The sequence below is a fragment of the Misgurnus anguillicaudatus genome, chromosome 5, assembly GCF_027580225.2.
Source record: "Misgurnus anguillicaudatus chromosome 5, ASM2758022v2, whole genome shotgun sequence".
Lineage (NCBI taxonomy): Eukaryota > Metazoa > Chordata > Actinopteri > Cypriniformes > Cobitidae > Misgurnus > Misgurnus anguillicaudatus.
In genome coordinates, this window is record NC_073341.2 from 38,798,146 (window position 1) to 38,817,205 (window position 19,060).

The 19,060-nt window shown below is 36.6% G+C and overlaps 1 protein-coding gene across 6 annotated transcripts in view; it reads left to right on the forward strand.

The window, feature by feature from the left end:
* The window catches only part of ccdc120a (coiled-coil domain containing 120a), a 60,729-nt gene extending 41,941 nt beyond the window's left edge, over nucleotides 1-18,788 (forward strand). For 2 of the 6 annotated variants that reach the window (XM_055168541.2, XM_055168540.2), the window contains exons 2-11: nucleotides 5,186-5,318; nucleotides 5,436-5,523; nucleotides 6,657-6,787; nucleotides 8,446-8,562; nucleotides 8,657-8,780; nucleotides 11,202-11,258; nucleotides 11,605-11,746; nucleotides 13,787-13,888; nucleotides 14,300-15,331; nucleotides 18,030-18,788. In XM_055168541.2, coding sequence (XP_055024516.2) covers nucleotides 5,271-5,318; nucleotides 5,436-5,523; nucleotides 6,657-6,787; nucleotides 8,446-8,562; nucleotides 8,657-8,780; nucleotides 11,202-11,258; nucleotides 11,605-11,746; nucleotides 13,787-13,888; nucleotides 14,300-15,331; nucleotides 18,030-18,129 — 1,941 coding nt within the window. In that variant the 5' untranslated portion in view covers nucleotides 5,186-5,270 and the 3' untranslated portion in view covers nucleotides 18,130-18,788. Of the gene's footprint in view, nucleotides 1-5,185; nucleotides 5,327-5,435; nucleotides 5,548-6,656; nucleotides 6,788-8,445; nucleotides 8,563-8,656; nucleotides 8,781-11,201; nucleotides 11,259-11,604; nucleotides 11,747-13,786; nucleotides 13,889-14,299; nucleotides 15,332-18,029 lie in introns of those variants that run through there. The other 4 variants (XM_055168542.2, XM_055168543.2, XM_055168544.2 and 1 more) reach the window with 4 other exon arrangements.
* Nucleotides 18,789-19,060: the final 272 nt, after the last annotated feature.

Below are 19,060 nucleotides of genomic sequence, written 5' to 3' on the forward strand. Positions count from 1 at the left end.
TTTTTGTTTAGCAGAACAAATACTTTTATACAGGTTTAGAATAACGTGAGGGTGTGTAAATGATAGCGAAATTTTCATTTTTGGGTGAACTATCCATTTAAATGTCTTTTTTAGTGATAAGATGGTATATTGCAGATGCCGATATATCACCCGATATTTTTATCTACATCGGCCGATAAATCTTTTCAATTACTTAAATTTGATGTTTGTAATAAAAAAAAAACACTCAATGTAAAGCCAAAGTCTGACAGACAGTAAAGTAACCAATCATTATACACCAATTTACTGTGATAATATCAGCCTCATACTGGCCATACAGCTTTCTTAATATTGGCATCGGCCATAAAAATCCCCATATCGGTCGACCTCTAGTCTTTTTCTCAATTTGCAACAATACTGTTTGATTTAGAAACATTGTGTGTGCATTAACTGCTGTGCATTGTATTGACAACACTTGGATTTAAACTGATCTCTGGATAAAAACTATTGGAAAGAGGTCCTTAAAGTAACAATTGCACATTTTAATGCAGCAAGCTCACCTAGTCTTTTCTTTGTCTTGATTATAATCTATTTAGGATTTATTATTTCTTACTTCAACATAGTGCTATGAGCAACAGTCATATTGAGACAGCAAGAGAAACATAAGCCGTATGAATGTGAGATCAACAAAACATGATGCTGTTATAAAAAATAAACTAATGGCCAACTTAGACCGGATCAACATTGAAAAGGTGTATAATGAAAATATTTGGAGAGTTTTGTTATATCTGCAACGAATGCCAAAGTTTGCAATATCTGTAAAGCTGGATGAAGGGTCTTATCACGCTCAACAGTGTGATTCCATTAGGTGAAACCCAACACTAAACAAACCGTGTCAGACAGAAAGCCTGTGTTTGCTCGAGCAACACACATCGATTTGTGTTAGGTTCATTGGCTGAGTCGCTTTCATCTGTCTCTCCTTTGACCTTTTAGTGTATGTTTGCACGTGCGGACGATTAGGTCATAGTAAAATACAATGCCTGTATTGTTTTATTATTTACTCATGCTTATGTCTTACCAAACCTGCATGACTTACTCTTTAGTACAAAAGACAAAAGGTGAATTTTCAAAGGATATCCTGACCACTCTTCCATATAATGAAAGTAAATTAGGATCTTCCTTTAAGTGTACAGTAACAAAATACTATATATTATATGACTTGTGTAAAATATAAAACTGAATTTCTGGATGACATTTTGCTTAAAACTAAAACTTATAACTTTTTTTTCAATTAAAAGTGAACAAAAATGTGTTATCTGTGGCGGTGTTTAATCAGATATATTATTTGCTTAGATTGCATTTTTTAGGATTTATGACTGACATCAGATTCATCTGCACGGTGTAGCAGGGCAAAGCACAACCCATGTACAAAAAAAACAACACTGCAAATAACTGCAACTTTATGTTACAAACAGGGATGGCGCTAGAGAGCAAAGTTAAGCTTATCACCTTTTAAGAAAATTCTAATAAAAAAGTCATAAGACAGGATTTTTTGGGGTGTACTGTCTCTTTAATTCGAATGCTTGCTTGCATCACTAGTGTATATTTTCGTTGAAGACCTTTCGTGAAATTTTAACTATTTATCTTGGTTCATAATAACAGCCTGCTACATTTTACCCAGACACACATCATTCACACAAAGGTCTGCTTTGGGCAGTCCAAATATCCACCCATCATCTGCTGAGATAATAACCAGTTATTGGTGACCACTTTCTAGCCTAAAACTTGCCGTTGTGAAGGACAAAACTGGCACTGGGTGTTAAATCTGGATCTGTCGAGGCATCTGGTGGTTTTGGTGTTTATGTAGTTGGCGACGGGAAATGACGTAAGGTGCCGTTTTAAATATACAGCTCGGAGGTTTTGACCTTTCTTCTCATTGTCTGTGGCTTCGTGTCTCCGAGGAAATTACTCGAGGCCTGTGAGTGTTTTTCGCATGAGGATTCTTTCGCCATTGTTGTTATAGGTCAGTCTGAGCCTCCCATTTCTGTTTCCCGCACTCACTTCCTGCATTGCGAGCCACTTCCTGTACCGCGTAGCACGCATCCTGTCCGGAGTTCCCACAAGCAAATCCATGTGAATATGACGGCGGAAATACAGTTTGAGCTTTAGATATGAATCTGACTTGGATCAACCATAGGTTTGAAAATAAAATAAACAGACAGGCACCTAAAATCTTAAACTGATGAGTGACGACTTAATGTATCGCAACTCTGTCAATGCCATAAATTATCTCTTCAACACCAAGCCAGATATCAGGTTTACTGTTTTTGACATATTACAATGAGTTTTAAGACCAATTTTATCTGAGCTATGCTGTATATATTACATATACAAGGCGGAGATTGTGAGGGGGCTTGGGGGGCTGGCTAAATATTTTTTATAAAATAAATTATATTCTACGGAGCCCCTAAGGGGACATGGAGCAAAAATTAAATAAAGTGACATATGGGTGCAGGGTTTCCCGCAGAAAATTTGTTAGTTAAGGTGGTAGGGTTGGGCGAGTGGGTGGGGCCAAGGGCGTGGTAATCAAAGGGGCGGGGCATATGTGTCATGATGAAAATTTAAATATTTTAATAAAATAAATAAATAAAATATTTATTTTTAAAACACTCAAATACAATTCTTACTTTTGAAGAAACTATGACAAAAAATGAACAAATGTTTTTACCTCTAATGGGAATAGCTGCGTGATGAAGTGAAACTAAAGGGTTAATAAACTCAAACTAAAGCAGATGTTGTAGAACATCTGGCGAATGATGATAGATAGCGCAAACATTGTAAAAACGGATTATTTCCCACTATTAATTACATTATCTTAAAGGAGTGTAACTGTAGCATGTAAATAATGCACATAAATAATGTGAGCAAGAGCGCTCAACAATTATATCTAATCAACAGGCACGTGAAACCTTAGCAGGTTGCTCAAACAACAAAATCACCAGCTAACTTACTTTAACATTAGAACAGAAGAACTATAGACTAATACAATAACAGGCTTAAATAAACCCAAAACATAAGTCCACTTACAGTTCTCATGGACATGCGTTTAATCAACTGGCTATCCTCCAGACAGTGACGGTCCGGACCACGTCTCTCTCATTGCGGCCGTGTGGCGCGCGTCCCCGCATGCGGTGTGATGCGCTTATGCGCTATTCTCCAAGATGCACTTGACGGCCTTTTGTGCAGCATTTTTTTTTTTTGGACGAGCTAGTTAAGGCGGTAGGGTTTCCAAGCTTAGGCGGGCCGCCTTAACTGAAATATGCTGCGGGAAACCCTGGGGTGGGCTATATGACCAAAATCTTCTATCACGATAGGATTAATTTTATATCATGATAACAATATGCATCACGATAGAGTTGTTTATGTTTTAATAAGGTTTAAATCTTTAATACCATAGAAATGTTCACAATTATCACACAAAAAACATATACAAGCATAGAAAGAAGATAAAAACAAACAAAACTCAAGCTCTCTGAAGATAAACAGTCAATGATATAAGAATGATAATAAATAATTATGCATGTATGTATAGGCCTATATATATTTATTTATTTATTTATTTATTTATTTATTTATTTATTTATTTATTTATTTATTTATTTATTTATTTATTTAAGGTAGAAAAGTGATTTAATCAGGAGCAGTGAAAGATTTTCTCTCAATGCTGTTTGATTAACACGAGTGACAGACAGGAACAAAATTAGGTAACTTCCCCTTTAAGACCAAAGTCCGTATCCAATACACTGTTACACATGCGCTTTCTCTCTTAGCTATTTACTTTCTCTTAAGACCTAACTGGTCGTGTTTATGAGGATGCTTGCAAAGACAGGAATTTTGACGCATATGTGTATTTAAGGCCAATAAAGCGGAAAAATGCTCATGAGCTTAATGAGCAGCGGTCGCGCGACTTGCGCGCTCCTTACAGACAGAAAGAGAAGCGGTTGCGTGACTTGTCCGCCTGAAACACAGGAAGAACGCACGCATACAGATCTGTCGTCTGTGTTTCAATGGCTTAAAATAACTTGTTTTAAAACTGCAGTGCTTAAATATGTGTACAAACGTTACGTTTTCGCGACCACGTGCACAGGAGCGTGATGTGGCGCGTGACCACCTCGATAGTAACGATAGTCCAAAATCTCTACCGGTTGACAAATTTCTACTGGTTAATTATGTCTACCGGTTTATCACCCCCCCCTAAAGTGACACTATCGCGTGCTCAAGTGAAACTATCGCGTGCTCACGTGAAACTTTTGCGTGCGCACGTGAATCTATTGCAAGTGCACGTAATTCTATCGCATGCGTGCATGAAACTACCGCGTTTAGTTTTGCGTGCTCACGTGAAACTTTCGCGTGTGCACGTGAAACTATCGCATGCGCACATGAAACTTTCGCTTTCACGTGCGCACGCGATAGTTTCACGTGCGCGCGCAAAAGTTTCACATGAGCATGCGAAACTAAAATTTAAAAAAAATTCTGCTTTAGATTTTTTTACTCCAATGTCACCTTAGGGGCTCGCTAATATTCCACAACAAATTTACATATTAATTTATATTCTTATACATTTTATAATGTTACCTTGTAAAACAATTGTTTTTATCTGGTAATAATATCTGTTTTTATCAAAACTTGGCGCTCGGTTTTATACATCCGTCCAATCACGATGGAGGAGAGGCGGGACAAATACTACACCGACCAACCAGAACATCCTGCATTTACTAATGAACAACAACATAAAAGTTAATATAGCTTGTTGATGATTTTACAATATTAGATGATAATTAAAACATTATCATTTTTTATTATTATTTAACATTCAGGCTATTTTCTTTTTATTTATCAACGAATATGTTTTTTATTCATTTTAATTTTTTCAGTCTTGCACCCCTGAACTCAAATGTCAAGCTACGCCTATGCATATACTGTCTCTTTGTGCTTGTTTGTATGTTTTGCAGAAACATCTTAAACAACCGCTTTCATACTAAAATGAGACATCTGAGAGCTCAACTAAATCTTTCCTATTGTTTTCCTAAGCATTACCTCTCCTCATTTATATTAAATATAACTTTGTACTCAATCTGATCCTATTTTTTTCAGTCAGGGCCCTTGCGTGCACCGGTGTCTCATGTGTTTTTCTTCTGTGTTTCAGGGCATTGAGTTTGTGAAGGATTAAACAACAGCAAAGTGGCTTCACCTTCAGGCCACTCACAGTATTGCAGCAGCCGATCTGCTTCATGGCCACGGGTCCAGACGTCTGCAGTACGTATGACTGTTACAATAAGGTGAGAAGGTAAGAATGACAGCTGGACTTCACACTGCAACCCCATTGTAATCATTTCATCAGTTTTCTGCTGAATAGTTTTGTCATTATCATGTTTGTTTTTTCTTCTTCTTTGAAGATAAACGTACAATCAGGAGGCAGCGAGGTGACGCAAAAGACACATGAGATGGAGGTCAGAAGTCACCTGATAACTTCAGGAGCTCCCGGTGAGGACCTCTATGAGATTGTGTGTGGGTTTAAAGTCTCAAGAATACTTAGGATTCAGCATTATGAAAATTATATGAAAAATTTATGAAAAAAACATAGTTTTATCATAGTAAAAGTGTGCTAACATGTCTTTTTGTTGTATTAATTGCCAGTAGTAAAAATGTAGTTTTACTTTGAAAACCATTGCTAAACTTAATTTAATTTGTAGGGCTGTCAAAAGATTAATCACGATTAATCGCATACAAAATAAAAGTGTGTTTTGCATAATATATTTGTGTGTATTGTGTGCAATTATTAAGTATATAGTATATAAATACACACAACATACATGTATAAATGTAAGAACATTTTTATTTATGTATATTTTTAATGTATATAAAATATATTAAAATCTAAATAAATATAAATATATACGGTAGCCTACATGTAAATGTGCATATGCATGTTTGTATTACAAAATAATATATATACAAAACACATTACGCAATTCTGCTTTAGATTTTTTTTACTCCAATGTCACCTTAGGGGCTCGGTAATATTCCACAACAAATTTACATAATAATTTAAATTCTTATACATTTTATAATGTTACCTTGTAAAACAATTGTTTTTATCTGGTAATAATATCTGTTTTTATCAAAACTTGGCGCTTGGTTTTATACATCCGTCCAATCACGATGGAGGAGAGGCGGGACAAATACTACACCGACCAACCAGAACATCCTGCATTTACTAATGAACAACAACATAAAAGTTAATATAGCTTGTTGATGATTTTACAATATTAGATGATAATTAAAACATTATCATTTTTATTATTATTTAACATTCAGGCTGTTTTCTTTTTCACATTACCACTTTCATTTTGTATGCGATTAATCTTTTTGACCGCCTTATAATTTGAGGTAACCATGGTTTTACTATCATAACCATGTTTTTTTTATTTGGTTGTTTTTGTCGTAAGGGATGATCTATGCATGAGTGCAGACAAATGCATGGAAGTGTTGCCACCTTGTGGATTCCAAGTCACTTTAGATAAAAGTGTCAATAATGTAATACATCAATATAAATCAATAGAACCCTGCTATGATAAAACACAATGTGTCTGTGTGTTTTTTGTGTGGATGCACAGAGCTGCAAGTCGGTATGGACAGTAAGCATCGTGCCGAACGGATGGTGGAGCTGCAGGAGAGACGCAGAAGTCTGCAGACGCTGCTGAACACTCGACTGGCAGATCTGAGACGCTTGTGTCTACAAGAGGCGGTCAGTGTCTTACAGTACATACTGGGTTATTTTCAACCCAGTGTTGGGTCAAAAAGGGTTGTAATTTAACCCACGCTGGGTTGTTGGGTCAAATATAAAAATTTTCTCGGGGATAATTTTACGGAATAGTTTGGGTTTGTCTCTTTTTGACCAACGCTGGGTTGAAAAAAGCATTTTTTTACACTCTCTGATGTACTGGCCTGGCATTCCAGTGAACCAAACAGCAGTGAGTTGCCAGGTCATGTGACAGCACAAAGATGTCGCCAAAAATCTCTGCACATATTTGCATCTAAACACTTTTTTGAAGAAATGCTATAGAAATGGTTTTATTGCAGTTTGATTTATAATATGTGCATATATATACTATTTGTGACCCTGGACCACAAAACCAGTCAAGTTTTTGGAAATTGAGATACATTGTCAGAAATAGCTGGATAGATGAATAAATAAGCTATCCATTGATGTATGGTTTGTAAATATATGACAATATTTGAGATATAATGATTTGAAAATCTGGAATCTGAGGGAAATATTGAGAAAATCGCCTTTAAAGTTGTCCAAATGAAGTCCTTAGCAACATATATTATTAATGATAAATACATCTGTATATATATTTACTGCAGGAAATTCACAAAATATCTGCATTAAACATGATCTTAACTTAATATCCTAATGATTTTTGCCATAAAAACATGATAATTTTGATCCATACAATGTATTGTTGGCTATTGCTACAAATGTATCTGTGCTACTTAAAGAAAGATATCATGAAAATCGGACTTTTTCCACGTTTAAGTGCTATAATTGCGTCCCCAGTGCAACCTAGAAAATGTGAAAAAGATCAACCCAGTAACTTAGTTTTAGTAAACCATTCCCTGCAAGCATGTGAAAAAATAAGTCATTGAAATTTGGCTCCCCTTGTGATGTCAAAAGGGGATAATACTGCCTCTTAATCTGCACTATCCAACCACAGCGCTGCCATTTAGTGCAGAGATCAGCTCATTTGCATTTTAAAGGACACACCCAAAACGCCACATTTTTGCTCACACCTATAAAGTGGCAATTTTTACATGCTATAATAAATGATCTATATAATATTTTGAGATAAAAATGCAACATATGTACTCTGGGGACCCCAAAGATTTATTTTACTTGTGTAATGTCCCCTTTAAGACAGTTGTGGTCCAGGGTCACATTTGTAAAAATAATTGTCTGTAGGATTGTGATTCGAACATTAATTTCACGGTACTATTAAGCAAATATGCATATCATATTTTTTGTAAGATGTATATAAGCGATACTAACTGTAAAAATAATTTACATTTATGCATTTAGCAGACGCTTTTATCCAAAGCAACATACAGCGCATAACAAGGCATATATCATTTTGTGTGTTCTCTGGGTTTAAACCCAAATTTTTTGCACTGCTGCTAACACAATGCTGTACCACTGAGCTAAAGGCACACTTTGGAAGATTGTCAAAAAATCATGTGCAAGGCTCTTTTAAAAAAGAGTTTTATGTACTCTATAGATACATTCGAAGGTTCACACAAACGTGAAACCAAAAATATAAACTAAATGCTACAACAGTGGATATAATATTTAAAAACAGTTTTGTGAAAGTGTGTGTTAATTTCTTGTGTTCATTAATTTGTCAGGAACTGACAGGTGAAGTTCCTCATGAATATCCTTTAGAAACCGGAGAGAAACCTCCCCACGTGCGACGTAAATCTGCTTTGTCCCGCAGTGCTTCCAAACATAACGCCAAAAATGAGGTGTGTGGATTTGAGATGATACGGATGAACTAATTGGATACTGAATGTATTAGAGTTAAATATAAAATTTGCCTCCATGTTTTTTATGGCTTAGGAAGAGGACGTCTCTCAGCGCAAGGCAAAGAAAACTCTGTTCAGTGGCGCCCTCCGCAGGCACGTGGATTCAGAGCAACATCCTTCACATGGCAAAAGAACAGTTCATAGAGGATGCCACACAGGTGCGTTTAAATCCTTTTACAGACTATAAACCATTTCATGCTTAAAGTTTAAAATAGTACAGTGAAATATGAAGTGAACTGATAAAGTATTTGGACGAAAAGGTTCAAATTGGTTACCATTCCTTTCTTATTTAGACATTTGGATAAGATCCCTGATGTCACTTTTTATGTGTTTATTAAAACTCTTTAGGTACACACAGATATACAGCCTACTCTACTAAAAAAGGATTTATACTTTCTGTTTGTGAAATGAACAAATATTTGTTTCAGCTCCACGCTGAGCAGATTTATCAGTGCTACAGTTTAAACTGACCTGATAAAGGTCAGACTGAACTAGAGAACTGTATGATGAGCTAACAGACATCATGCTGGGCTTGGTAACACTGATCGGACTCAACTAAGACCGGTTTTATGTAGAAAGATTTAATTGTACTACATTAACATTAGACTGATATCATATGTGGGTGATACTTGGTTTTAAAAAATGTCAAGCATGAAAATGTAAAAATTGCTTAAATTTACTTTTTTTCCCACCAGACATTGAAAAACAAAGTCTGGAGTAAATGGGAACATTAATTTAAAAACTTTTGCTTATCATTATGTAACACTTTTTGTAACATAATTTAAAAAATTAGTCCTAAAAAATCTCATTACCGCAACAGTCAGAAAACATCAACACTGACATATTTTCAAAATGACATGACAAACCTGAAAGAACATAATTTGGAGATTCTGCACATGCATTTAAAATCAAAGTATTATGCTTCTATTAATTAAATTAACATTTAATAAGCATCTGTTGCGGTAATGATAATCAAAATGTCGTGTAAGCATTCTGACAAGACAAAATTTCAAATTAACTGTAAAAAAATGATCTTACCTGGTAGCCATCTTGAAGTAACTGGTCCATGTGCTTGGTCACTCAAAATCAAACTTTATTAAAATTCTGTATGTGTGCTTAAACTGTTCTCAAAAAGTGTTGCGGAGGATGAGAACATCAAGCATGGACACATCATTTTCCAAATTTTTCTTCATTATTATTATACATGAATATTCAGTAAATATTTTTTCTGTCATCTAAAGTAGTCTAGCAAAACATCCATTTTTTTTTCTTAATATTTTTGTGTTAATTTGATTAAATTACAACATAACGCATGTTCAAACACAGCCGGACACATTGCGTTAATGAGATTTTCAGCAGAAAATGAGATAAAATTTACAATTATAAATTCTTATGTTGAAATCACACATTGTGCAAGGTAGAACACAGTATTGTGTTAATTCTGATGCTTTTTAATGTTACTATATTACACATTTTAAAGCTAAAATCATTAGTGCCGTGGTGTTTCAATGGTTTCGTGAGAATCACCCATGTACTGTAGGATATCCAGAGATTAGATGGCACTAAATATACACAAATTAATCTTGAGTTAATGACCTTATCAGACTTGGCATTTAAGTGTGAGAAACTGGACACATAGAGGTTTATAACGGATTAGACCGGTTTAGTCTCAGACAGGGTTTGTGTGTGAATTTGGTATAAGGTTTTCACATGTGCACAAACAAACATGGATAGAGTCTGATGAAACATGTGATGTGGTTTTGTTGTGTAATGGGAAGTGCTGGATAACTGACAGATTTACTTCCTTTATTGATAAAATGATAATGCTGGTTTAATGAAAAATAACATGCATACATTTAGAAAAGCTCACTTTTAGCATTTTTATAATTAAAAATCACAATTTTTAGTCTGATCTCTATTGGCATTAAACACATCTTGAACTCTTTTAAGGAGACTGAAGTCGAATGAAATTAGACGTTAGGATTGTATTTCATTTAGGTTTAAGAGATCCTGATACTTTTTAATAACACATACACATTTCTTGTATTTTCTGGTTGTAGTCTAATAAAGAGACAGAGAAATAATTGTATTTGCCATTATATACCATTATTAATACAGCAAATCTAATGGTTGCACAGTACAATATATTAATATGCACATGTACAGTATACTGCCCAACAAAGCGAAAGCGCAGTAACTACGCATTTGGTCAAAATTGAGTTAAGGGTTAAAATGGGCTTTGTGAGAGCTGTTGTGTCTTGTGACAAAGTCTCCTGGTTAAATTTTGTCCCATTTCAGAGAAATGTGTGTGCCAAAATTGCAGTAACATGTTTGACTGGCTGGTGTAAAAAAAACTTTAAAGCCATTTTTCTCAGTTTCAGTGTTTGCGTAGATACTGCACTTAGCCTTTGGAGGGCAGTATACTGAAGTGTATTAGATGGACATTTTTCAAGAATTTTAACCCACAATGTAATAACGGATAAGTAAACTGCAACAAGTATACTAAGAAAAATCTATATCTGGTTCATAGAAGTCCCTTTATCAGTCTGATTATGTAACCCGACTGTTTATATTTTTAGATAACACGGTGAAGTCAGAGAGCAGCTCCACATCAGATTCAACCAATCAGGACACTGGTGAGTTATGGGAAGGTTACTAAGTTTCATTAGCAGGATCATGAATGTGAGAGAGTGAGATAAGATACGCTGGTTGAGTAATCAGATGAGTTTAGTGGAAAGAGAGACCCAACGGGGGTCATTAAAGCCTGTGACAAACCAAATCTTTATTTCTTTCATTCAATTTTTTTTGCTCTGAAATTGAAACTCTTAAAACTTTTTGTGCTGCCATTTTGGCCAGGACTCTCTGGTCAAAAGAGATTTATATATTTCATGGAAAATAAAGGATAAATAAAAATAAATCTCAGTGAAAGTGGGACTCTATTGTCAGCCTCACAGTCTCTCTCTCTCTTTCTCTCTCTATCAGAAGATGTCTCTGACAGGTTGTCGCCCTCGTGCACCCGGCACGTCTCCGAGAGCCCAGATGGCAGATTTTCTCGAAAACTCTCACCTGTGGAAATCTACTATGAAATAAAAACACGCCGCAGCTCAGTGGCGAGCTCAGCCAGGTACACTGTCTGCAGATAATACATAGATACAAAATATACAAAACAAAAAATTACAAAAAAATACAAAAAGTCACAATAAAGTTTGAGTGCTTTATAGTTTATAGAACAATTACAAAAATAATACTAATGTTATTTTGCATACAAAATAAAAGTTTGTTTTTGCATAATATACAGTATGTGTGTGCACTGTGTGTAATTATTTTGTATAAATAAATACACACACATGCATGTATGTATTTAAAAAACATTTACATGTGTGTATATATCAGTCCGACTCCTTCCGGAGTTTTTTTTGTGATCGTGGGCAAAAATCCTTGATCGTGCGGCACGTTTTCTTTAAAAGTGCAATGGAATATGCACGATATTTGCAATTTTATGCGATGAAATTGCAGGAAACTTGCAAAAACTGTTTGCAGCTTTTCAATGATGTTCATGTCACATAATCACGTCAGTTCATAACGTTCCCATGGCAACAGGAGACATGGCTGCGCTTGTGTGAAGTAAATGCAAAATCTGGTAAGATATATGTGAATTTTGATATTTTGTGCACAGGAAATCTGCAATTTATACTGCGAAAGTGCGGCGTATTTGAAAAACAGCGCCCCCTGCATAAATAAGTGGACTTTGGCTGATCATGCATTGAATCATGCAACCGCATAATCACGTTTTTCTGAAGGGACTGATATATATATATATATATATATATACATACATACATACATACATACATACATACATATATATATACATATACATATACATATACATATACATATACATTTATACATCAATTACTGACAATACACAAATATATTATGCAAAAACTAAATTTTATTTTGTATGCGATTAATCCTGATTAATCTTTTGACAGCACATAAATAATAATAATAATACCAAAGTAATAATGCTACAAATTTGTATCATAATTTTGTATAAAATTTTATAAAGCACATTCACTTTTTCACTAGATAATATACATGCTGCATGTACATGAATGTTAGTAATTGGGGTCTGTAACTTGTAACTTGTAAGATTGTGGTTTAATTTCCCAACAAAAACACACATACTTATAATTGTTTAGCTTAAAAACACAGCAAATTGCTTTAGATAGTTAACCCAAAGTATTTTTGGGTCATTTTGCCTTTATTTGAGATACAATATGTAAGGATAGGACCAGAAAATACAGGGTGGAGATATGGGTACGGACCTTGAGCCGGGAAGGTTCCCACGGGTCCTTGAAATCCTTGAAAGTTTGTGAATCTGGGGAAAAATTCAAGGCCCTGGGAAGTTTTTGAAAATATGCATACATAGATACAGGTCATTGAAAGTGCTTGAATCTATTTTATGCAAGACGCTTTCTGGAAAAAAATCCATATTATTCCCTGTAGTGTAGGATAATATCATAAAAATTCTAGACTTTTTAAGCACACGTAATAAACTGTTCACTTTTACTGCTTATATCTTCTGTATGCGAATGTTGATTCATAACAAAATGCTTTTTGCATAGTTGTGTTTGACACATGAAAACGTCTCGGGTTACGTATGTAACTGTTGTTCCCTGAGAAGGGAACGAGACGCTGCGTCTCCCTTGCCATACTTCCTGCGTCAAATAGCGATATACTTCCTGGCTCCCGTGTCACCCTGTCTTTGTCGTTAAGTTTCACCATTGGTTGAATTTGATATACACATTCAGATGCACTTACACCTGGAGGCGTTCCCAAAATGTCATCGCAGTGACGCAGCATGTGTTCCCTCGAAAGGGAACTGTAACAATGTATCTTAAAAGGTGACACGATGTAACCTTACTCTCACTTGAAATGTGTCCCCACATTTAGTCCTTGAATTTGAGGGTATTGGACCTGGAAAGTCCTTGAAAGGTCCTTGAATTTGAAGACTCAGACGAATCATCTGCTCCGACATTTTCAATTTTTTGTTTGTCTGCATTGGCCAATCCTGTTTTGGATTCTAATAATGAGCCGGTTTGTTTATTGTGTATTTAATTAACAAGAAGACTTAACTAAACCTGTGTTTTTCTCATAGCCCGAGTCATTCTCTTTCAAGGAGTGTGTCAAATTTGGAAGGCAGAAGTGTACCAGCAACTCCACACCTGTCCCGAAACGGACAAACAGCAGCGCACATCAGGTCACAAACACACACACAACACACTTTAAGTGGCTGAGGCATTATTCTTTGTTACTAGCGACATTCGGCTAACGGTTTATATTACATTTAAAAAGCCTTGATTTTATAATGGCACAAACACTAAATTAAATTACTTATTTGTAATGTATAATGAAGTAATATATGTGTTTGGCCGTTTTGTGTAAAACTCCATTATTCCCAAACTCAATGAACAGAGAAGCTTGTTGTAGCACAGAGATTTCATTGGTACATATCTGAAATATTATGTTTTGTAATTATTCTTGCTGCTTATATATGCTTATGATTTAAACAGCCACTAATACAAATGCATTATATTAAAAAACAGTTCATTCCAGTTCTCAATTCTGTGTTGCATATTGATGTATTTTAATTTGTTTTTCATTTATTTAGGTCAGAATCCTCCAGCGCCACTGCTCCTGTGAAGCAGTGGTCAGATAATCCAGAGGCGTCCCAACCGGTGCCTTCGCAGTCTCAGGATCCCCCAACCTCCTCAGGGTCCTACGAGCAGGGTCCGCATGGCTCCCAAACACGACGCAGCAACAGCTCAGAGACGCTGCTCGACCGAAACGGCAACGTGGCGGAAGAGGGAGGTCAAAGGTCGGGAGTGCCCGTGCGAAACGGCTCGTACAAGAGCTCGGAAGCACTGATGGAACAGGCACAGTGGAACAGCCCCGACCAGCAGATCAACGGACACGCAGAACTGGGCCGCATTCGCGCGAGTCGAGCAACGAACGCAGGTGGCGGTTACAGTGAGATCCTAATGGATTACGTTTGGGGAAAGCAGCAGAAGATGCAAGCTCAGCGACAGCAAAGACTTCAGAACGGTTCAAAAACGAGGGCGTGGCCAGAGGGTTCCAACGCTCCGCCCCCTCCCTACAGGAATGGGATTCCACAATCGCAGCAACTCATTTTGGGCACTGGCCCTCCGGCCTACAGCCCTCTAATGTTGAGGGGGAAGCCCGGTGAGCCGCGGAGGGTCAAAGTGAGTCGCACAAAGTCCTGTGGCCCGTTTGTTCCCCTCCAGCAACACCAGCAAGAATCCATCATGCTCTCTGCTTATACAGACATACCCGCATCCAACGTTACGCATAACCAGCAGAACGACCACCCTCACAGACCGCCCTACTACCCGTTTGAGTCGTCTGCCCCCACGACTCCCGATGACCCCACACGCAGCCTGCACAAAGCCCTGGCGCTGGAGGGGTTGAGAGACTGGTATCTGAGGAACGCGCTGGGTCAGGCGGCCAGCGGGGGAAAGGGAAAAGACGGGACGCAGACGCAGCGCCGACGCACCACATCCTCGCTGCACGGCTCCCACCCGCAACCACCCGTCAAACACCAGACACAGTCATTCCAGGGAGACACGGTTTATCCACAACTGCCCCAGTCGGCCACGTTTCATGGTCATCCGCTACACACCAGGTAATTACAGATCTTGTTTTGAATAAAGATTTATGTACTTGATTATGAGAATTTTAAATGTAAGGTGTCTCATTTTTTACACTAGCAACACTAAATGGATTTGTAGAAGGAACTTAAATCCTTGTTCCTTTGTTCACCTGTGCTTATACAAACTAGTCAATGACGCCTTACGCCGATTATCAGTCCTTCCAGAGTTTTTTGTGATTTTTGCAGGCAAAAATCCTTGATCTTGCGGGAACTTGCAAAAATTGCGGGAACTTGCAAAAACTGTTTGCAGCAGTAACGACACGTCACACAATCACGTCACTTCATAACTTTCCCATGGTGCTTGTGTGAAGTAAATGCAACATTTTTCAACTTTCTGCTAAGATATATTTGATTTTTGCTACGAAAATGCGGGGGTTATGAAATCATGCCAGCCCTGCTGCATATTTTGCGCACGCAAATCTGCAATTTATGCTGCGAAAGTGCGCCGTATTTTAAAAAATGCACCCCCCTGCATAAATATGCGGACTTCGGCTGATTATGCGTTAAATCATAATCGCGTTTTTCTGGAGGGACTGGATTATGCTTAATAATAATTGATTACATTTGAGGTCATGTAAACGCGTAAAACAGTTTTCTTTTATTGGGGAAAGCCCATAAACTTAATAGCCCATACATTTTTTGCTCATTACCCTGATTTCACGTTGCATGTAAACCCCTTGTTTTGTTCATGTGCGCAAGTCTCCACATGTGAAGGAAAAATGTCATACGCAGAAAGCCTCATTGAGACCGCCAGCGACTTTCTCGCTGTGTGTTGCCGTCTCTTTCAATGAGGTGTTTCTATATCTGGGAGTAGACAAATACCATCTACTCCAGTAACTGACAAGAGAAGGATGACATGAACTCCACTGCTTCGCTCCCACTGGTAGTCGCTCCCGATATCGCGCATCATCAGTGTTGGGGAAAGTTACTTTTAAAAGTAATGCATTACAATATTAAGTTACTCCCCAAAAAAGTAACTAATTGCGTTACTTGGTTACTTTTCACGGAAAGTAATGCTTACGTTACTTTTAAGTTACTTTTGCGTTACTTTTTCTTACTTGGTTGAGGCTTGATCTTTTCAGACCTTGCAGGTGAAGTTCAGCAATCAGAAATTGCATTTTCCATCACAAAAATGTCAAGCTCTGGCCTGCCATCTCCGTTTCTGACTCAAAATGGCGTACGCATCGAGTGTGTAATTCTACATCACTATGTTAAGTGTAATTCAGTACGTAATTTTTTTCAAAATAAACTGAAAAGTAACTCACATTTCTTTTTTTAAAAAGTAACTCAAATATTAATGTGTTCATTTAAAAAGTAATGCGTTACTTTACTCGTTACTTCACAAAATTAATATTATTACGTAATGCACGTTACTTGTAATGCGTTACCCCCAACACTGCTCATCATTTGCATAAATGTAAACTTTTCTTAACTTTCTTCCGTCACTGGACATTCGGTTTGCCAATGGTCACTTTTGTCGTTTCGCCGGAAGTCGCCAAGCTTAAATTAAAATGAATGAGATTGCATCGCTCTGCTACTGCTAGTCGCTGGCAGTCTGAATGGGGCGGAAGTAAGCGCAAAGTAATGCGTAAAAGTCTGCGCTCAACTAAAGCAGTTGGCAGAGAAACTGCAAAAATTAAAGCTCATGTTACATTTACAGGTTACATTTACAGAGATACAACAGTATAGACTGATTTCCCATCGGCTTTTTGAACGACTATATGTGACTTGTGCTGGCAAAATGAGTCTAAATGCGCACCGTCTAATTTTGGTCGAAATTGAGGTTTTTAAGAACATTAAGCCATCTTCTAGCAATCTCAATGCTCTAAATAGTTATTAAACATCTAAAATGATCTTTAGTAATGCTTAATACAAAGATGTGTCTCCATCCACATGCGCAGACATCTACACAGAATTGTAGTTTTAAAAATATCTGTTTGACAAGAATTGACGCAGATATAATCAGTTATGTCTTAAGTGAATGTTTAGTTAACTGTTGGGGATGTAATGGTTAAGATTATATTAGATCCTTCCATTATAGTAGATCTTAAGATTGCCTGTCTCAATGTCAGTCAAACAATAAAAGAAAGAAAAAAGTTTAGAAGATTATTGTTTTTGACTTTGTGTGTGCTAAATCTATTAGTTTTACCAGTGATTTAAAGGTATGGATGTGGTTATTTTTTCTCAAAATTAACTTTGCTGACTCTGTCAACTTCAAACACGTGTAGCTGTCATTTCTTGTCAGATTTCAACAAATCATACATCGTTTTGAAGTTTTTTTAATAGAGAATGTCAAAATATAAATCTCTTTTTTAAAAATTTGCTAGCACAGGTCACATATGTACTGTAGGCAGTGACGCTACTGTTTGTGAGAAACCTGATAAATCTCCAAATCCCATGTAAACACAGTTTTCTGCATGGCCGGTTTATTGATTTGCATATAAACGCATAAAACAGGTTGCTTTAATAAGCAGATTTTTGATAATTATTCACTTATTCTGTGCATGTAAACGCACTAACTGGATGTTAGTCTAGTATAGATGCCATATTTAATTGAACTAGAATGAGTAAATTGTTTCGTCAATATGTTGTATTGCATAAACAGGCCAGCTAAAGTAATTTTTGTGATTTATTATCTCTTTTTGACATTTTTCTTGGTTGTTCCTTTCAGGACGATGGAGCGTTCTACGTATCAAGATACCTTTTCATCTAAAATGCAGGATGTGACACTTAAAGAGACTGAGAGACCCGGTCCAGGCACGCTGGTCTAACATGCAAACAAACCAAACCCCTGCGCATACACAGACACGGGCGCATCTCATCAAACACAGAGACTAAAGCAAACACCAGCTTGTGTGTGTGTGTATGAAACGACAAAATAGCAGAAAGACTTTTTGCTTCTCTTGATTAAATAATTTTGGCAGAAATCAGTCCCGCCTTCCTTTTAGCTACGTTTTCATAGGACCCTTTTGCATGGGATCAAGCTGTCATTTTATTTGTGGACTTATGTTAAACTTCCCTTACAGTCAACAAAAGTGGCAGCAGGTTCTGCCAGACGTTAGATAAAATACAGACCGCTAACATATGTCAACACATTCACATTAGTAGGAACAATTTCTATGACGTTTTTGTTTCAATACAGAATATACATTTACAGAAGTCTTTCACGAGAATCCAGTATTGGTCGCTGACTGTGACCGTTTTCAAAAAGCTTTGTCCCTGTTTTATTGTTTTATTATGAAATCATATTTCTATGCAAAATACAATCAAAAAGACAAAACCCGTGATTAAAAAAAGCCAAGCCGAATATTAAACTTTAGACTGTTAGAGAGCTAATTCCTGCATTCGATATCACATACTGAATTAAATGAAGTACCTACACTGTTAAAAAAATTCAGCATTTTGTCAAATAAACATATATTTTATGTTACTTTAACTTAACAAATTTAGTTAAACAATTTCAACTTGTTTTTATCCTTATACTTATGTCAACCTATCACAGGTATAAAACTTTAAATTATAGGTTGAATTGACTTGTCATGCTGCATTTTAACATCACGCCAAAACAGTAGGTTCTTATAACGGATGAATATGGGTACTAGTGTAAATGGCATACTACTACTACGACGAATTTGGACATACTACTCACCTCGCCTACTGACTTTCGCCTACTATATAGTATAAAGGTAGACGATTTTGGAC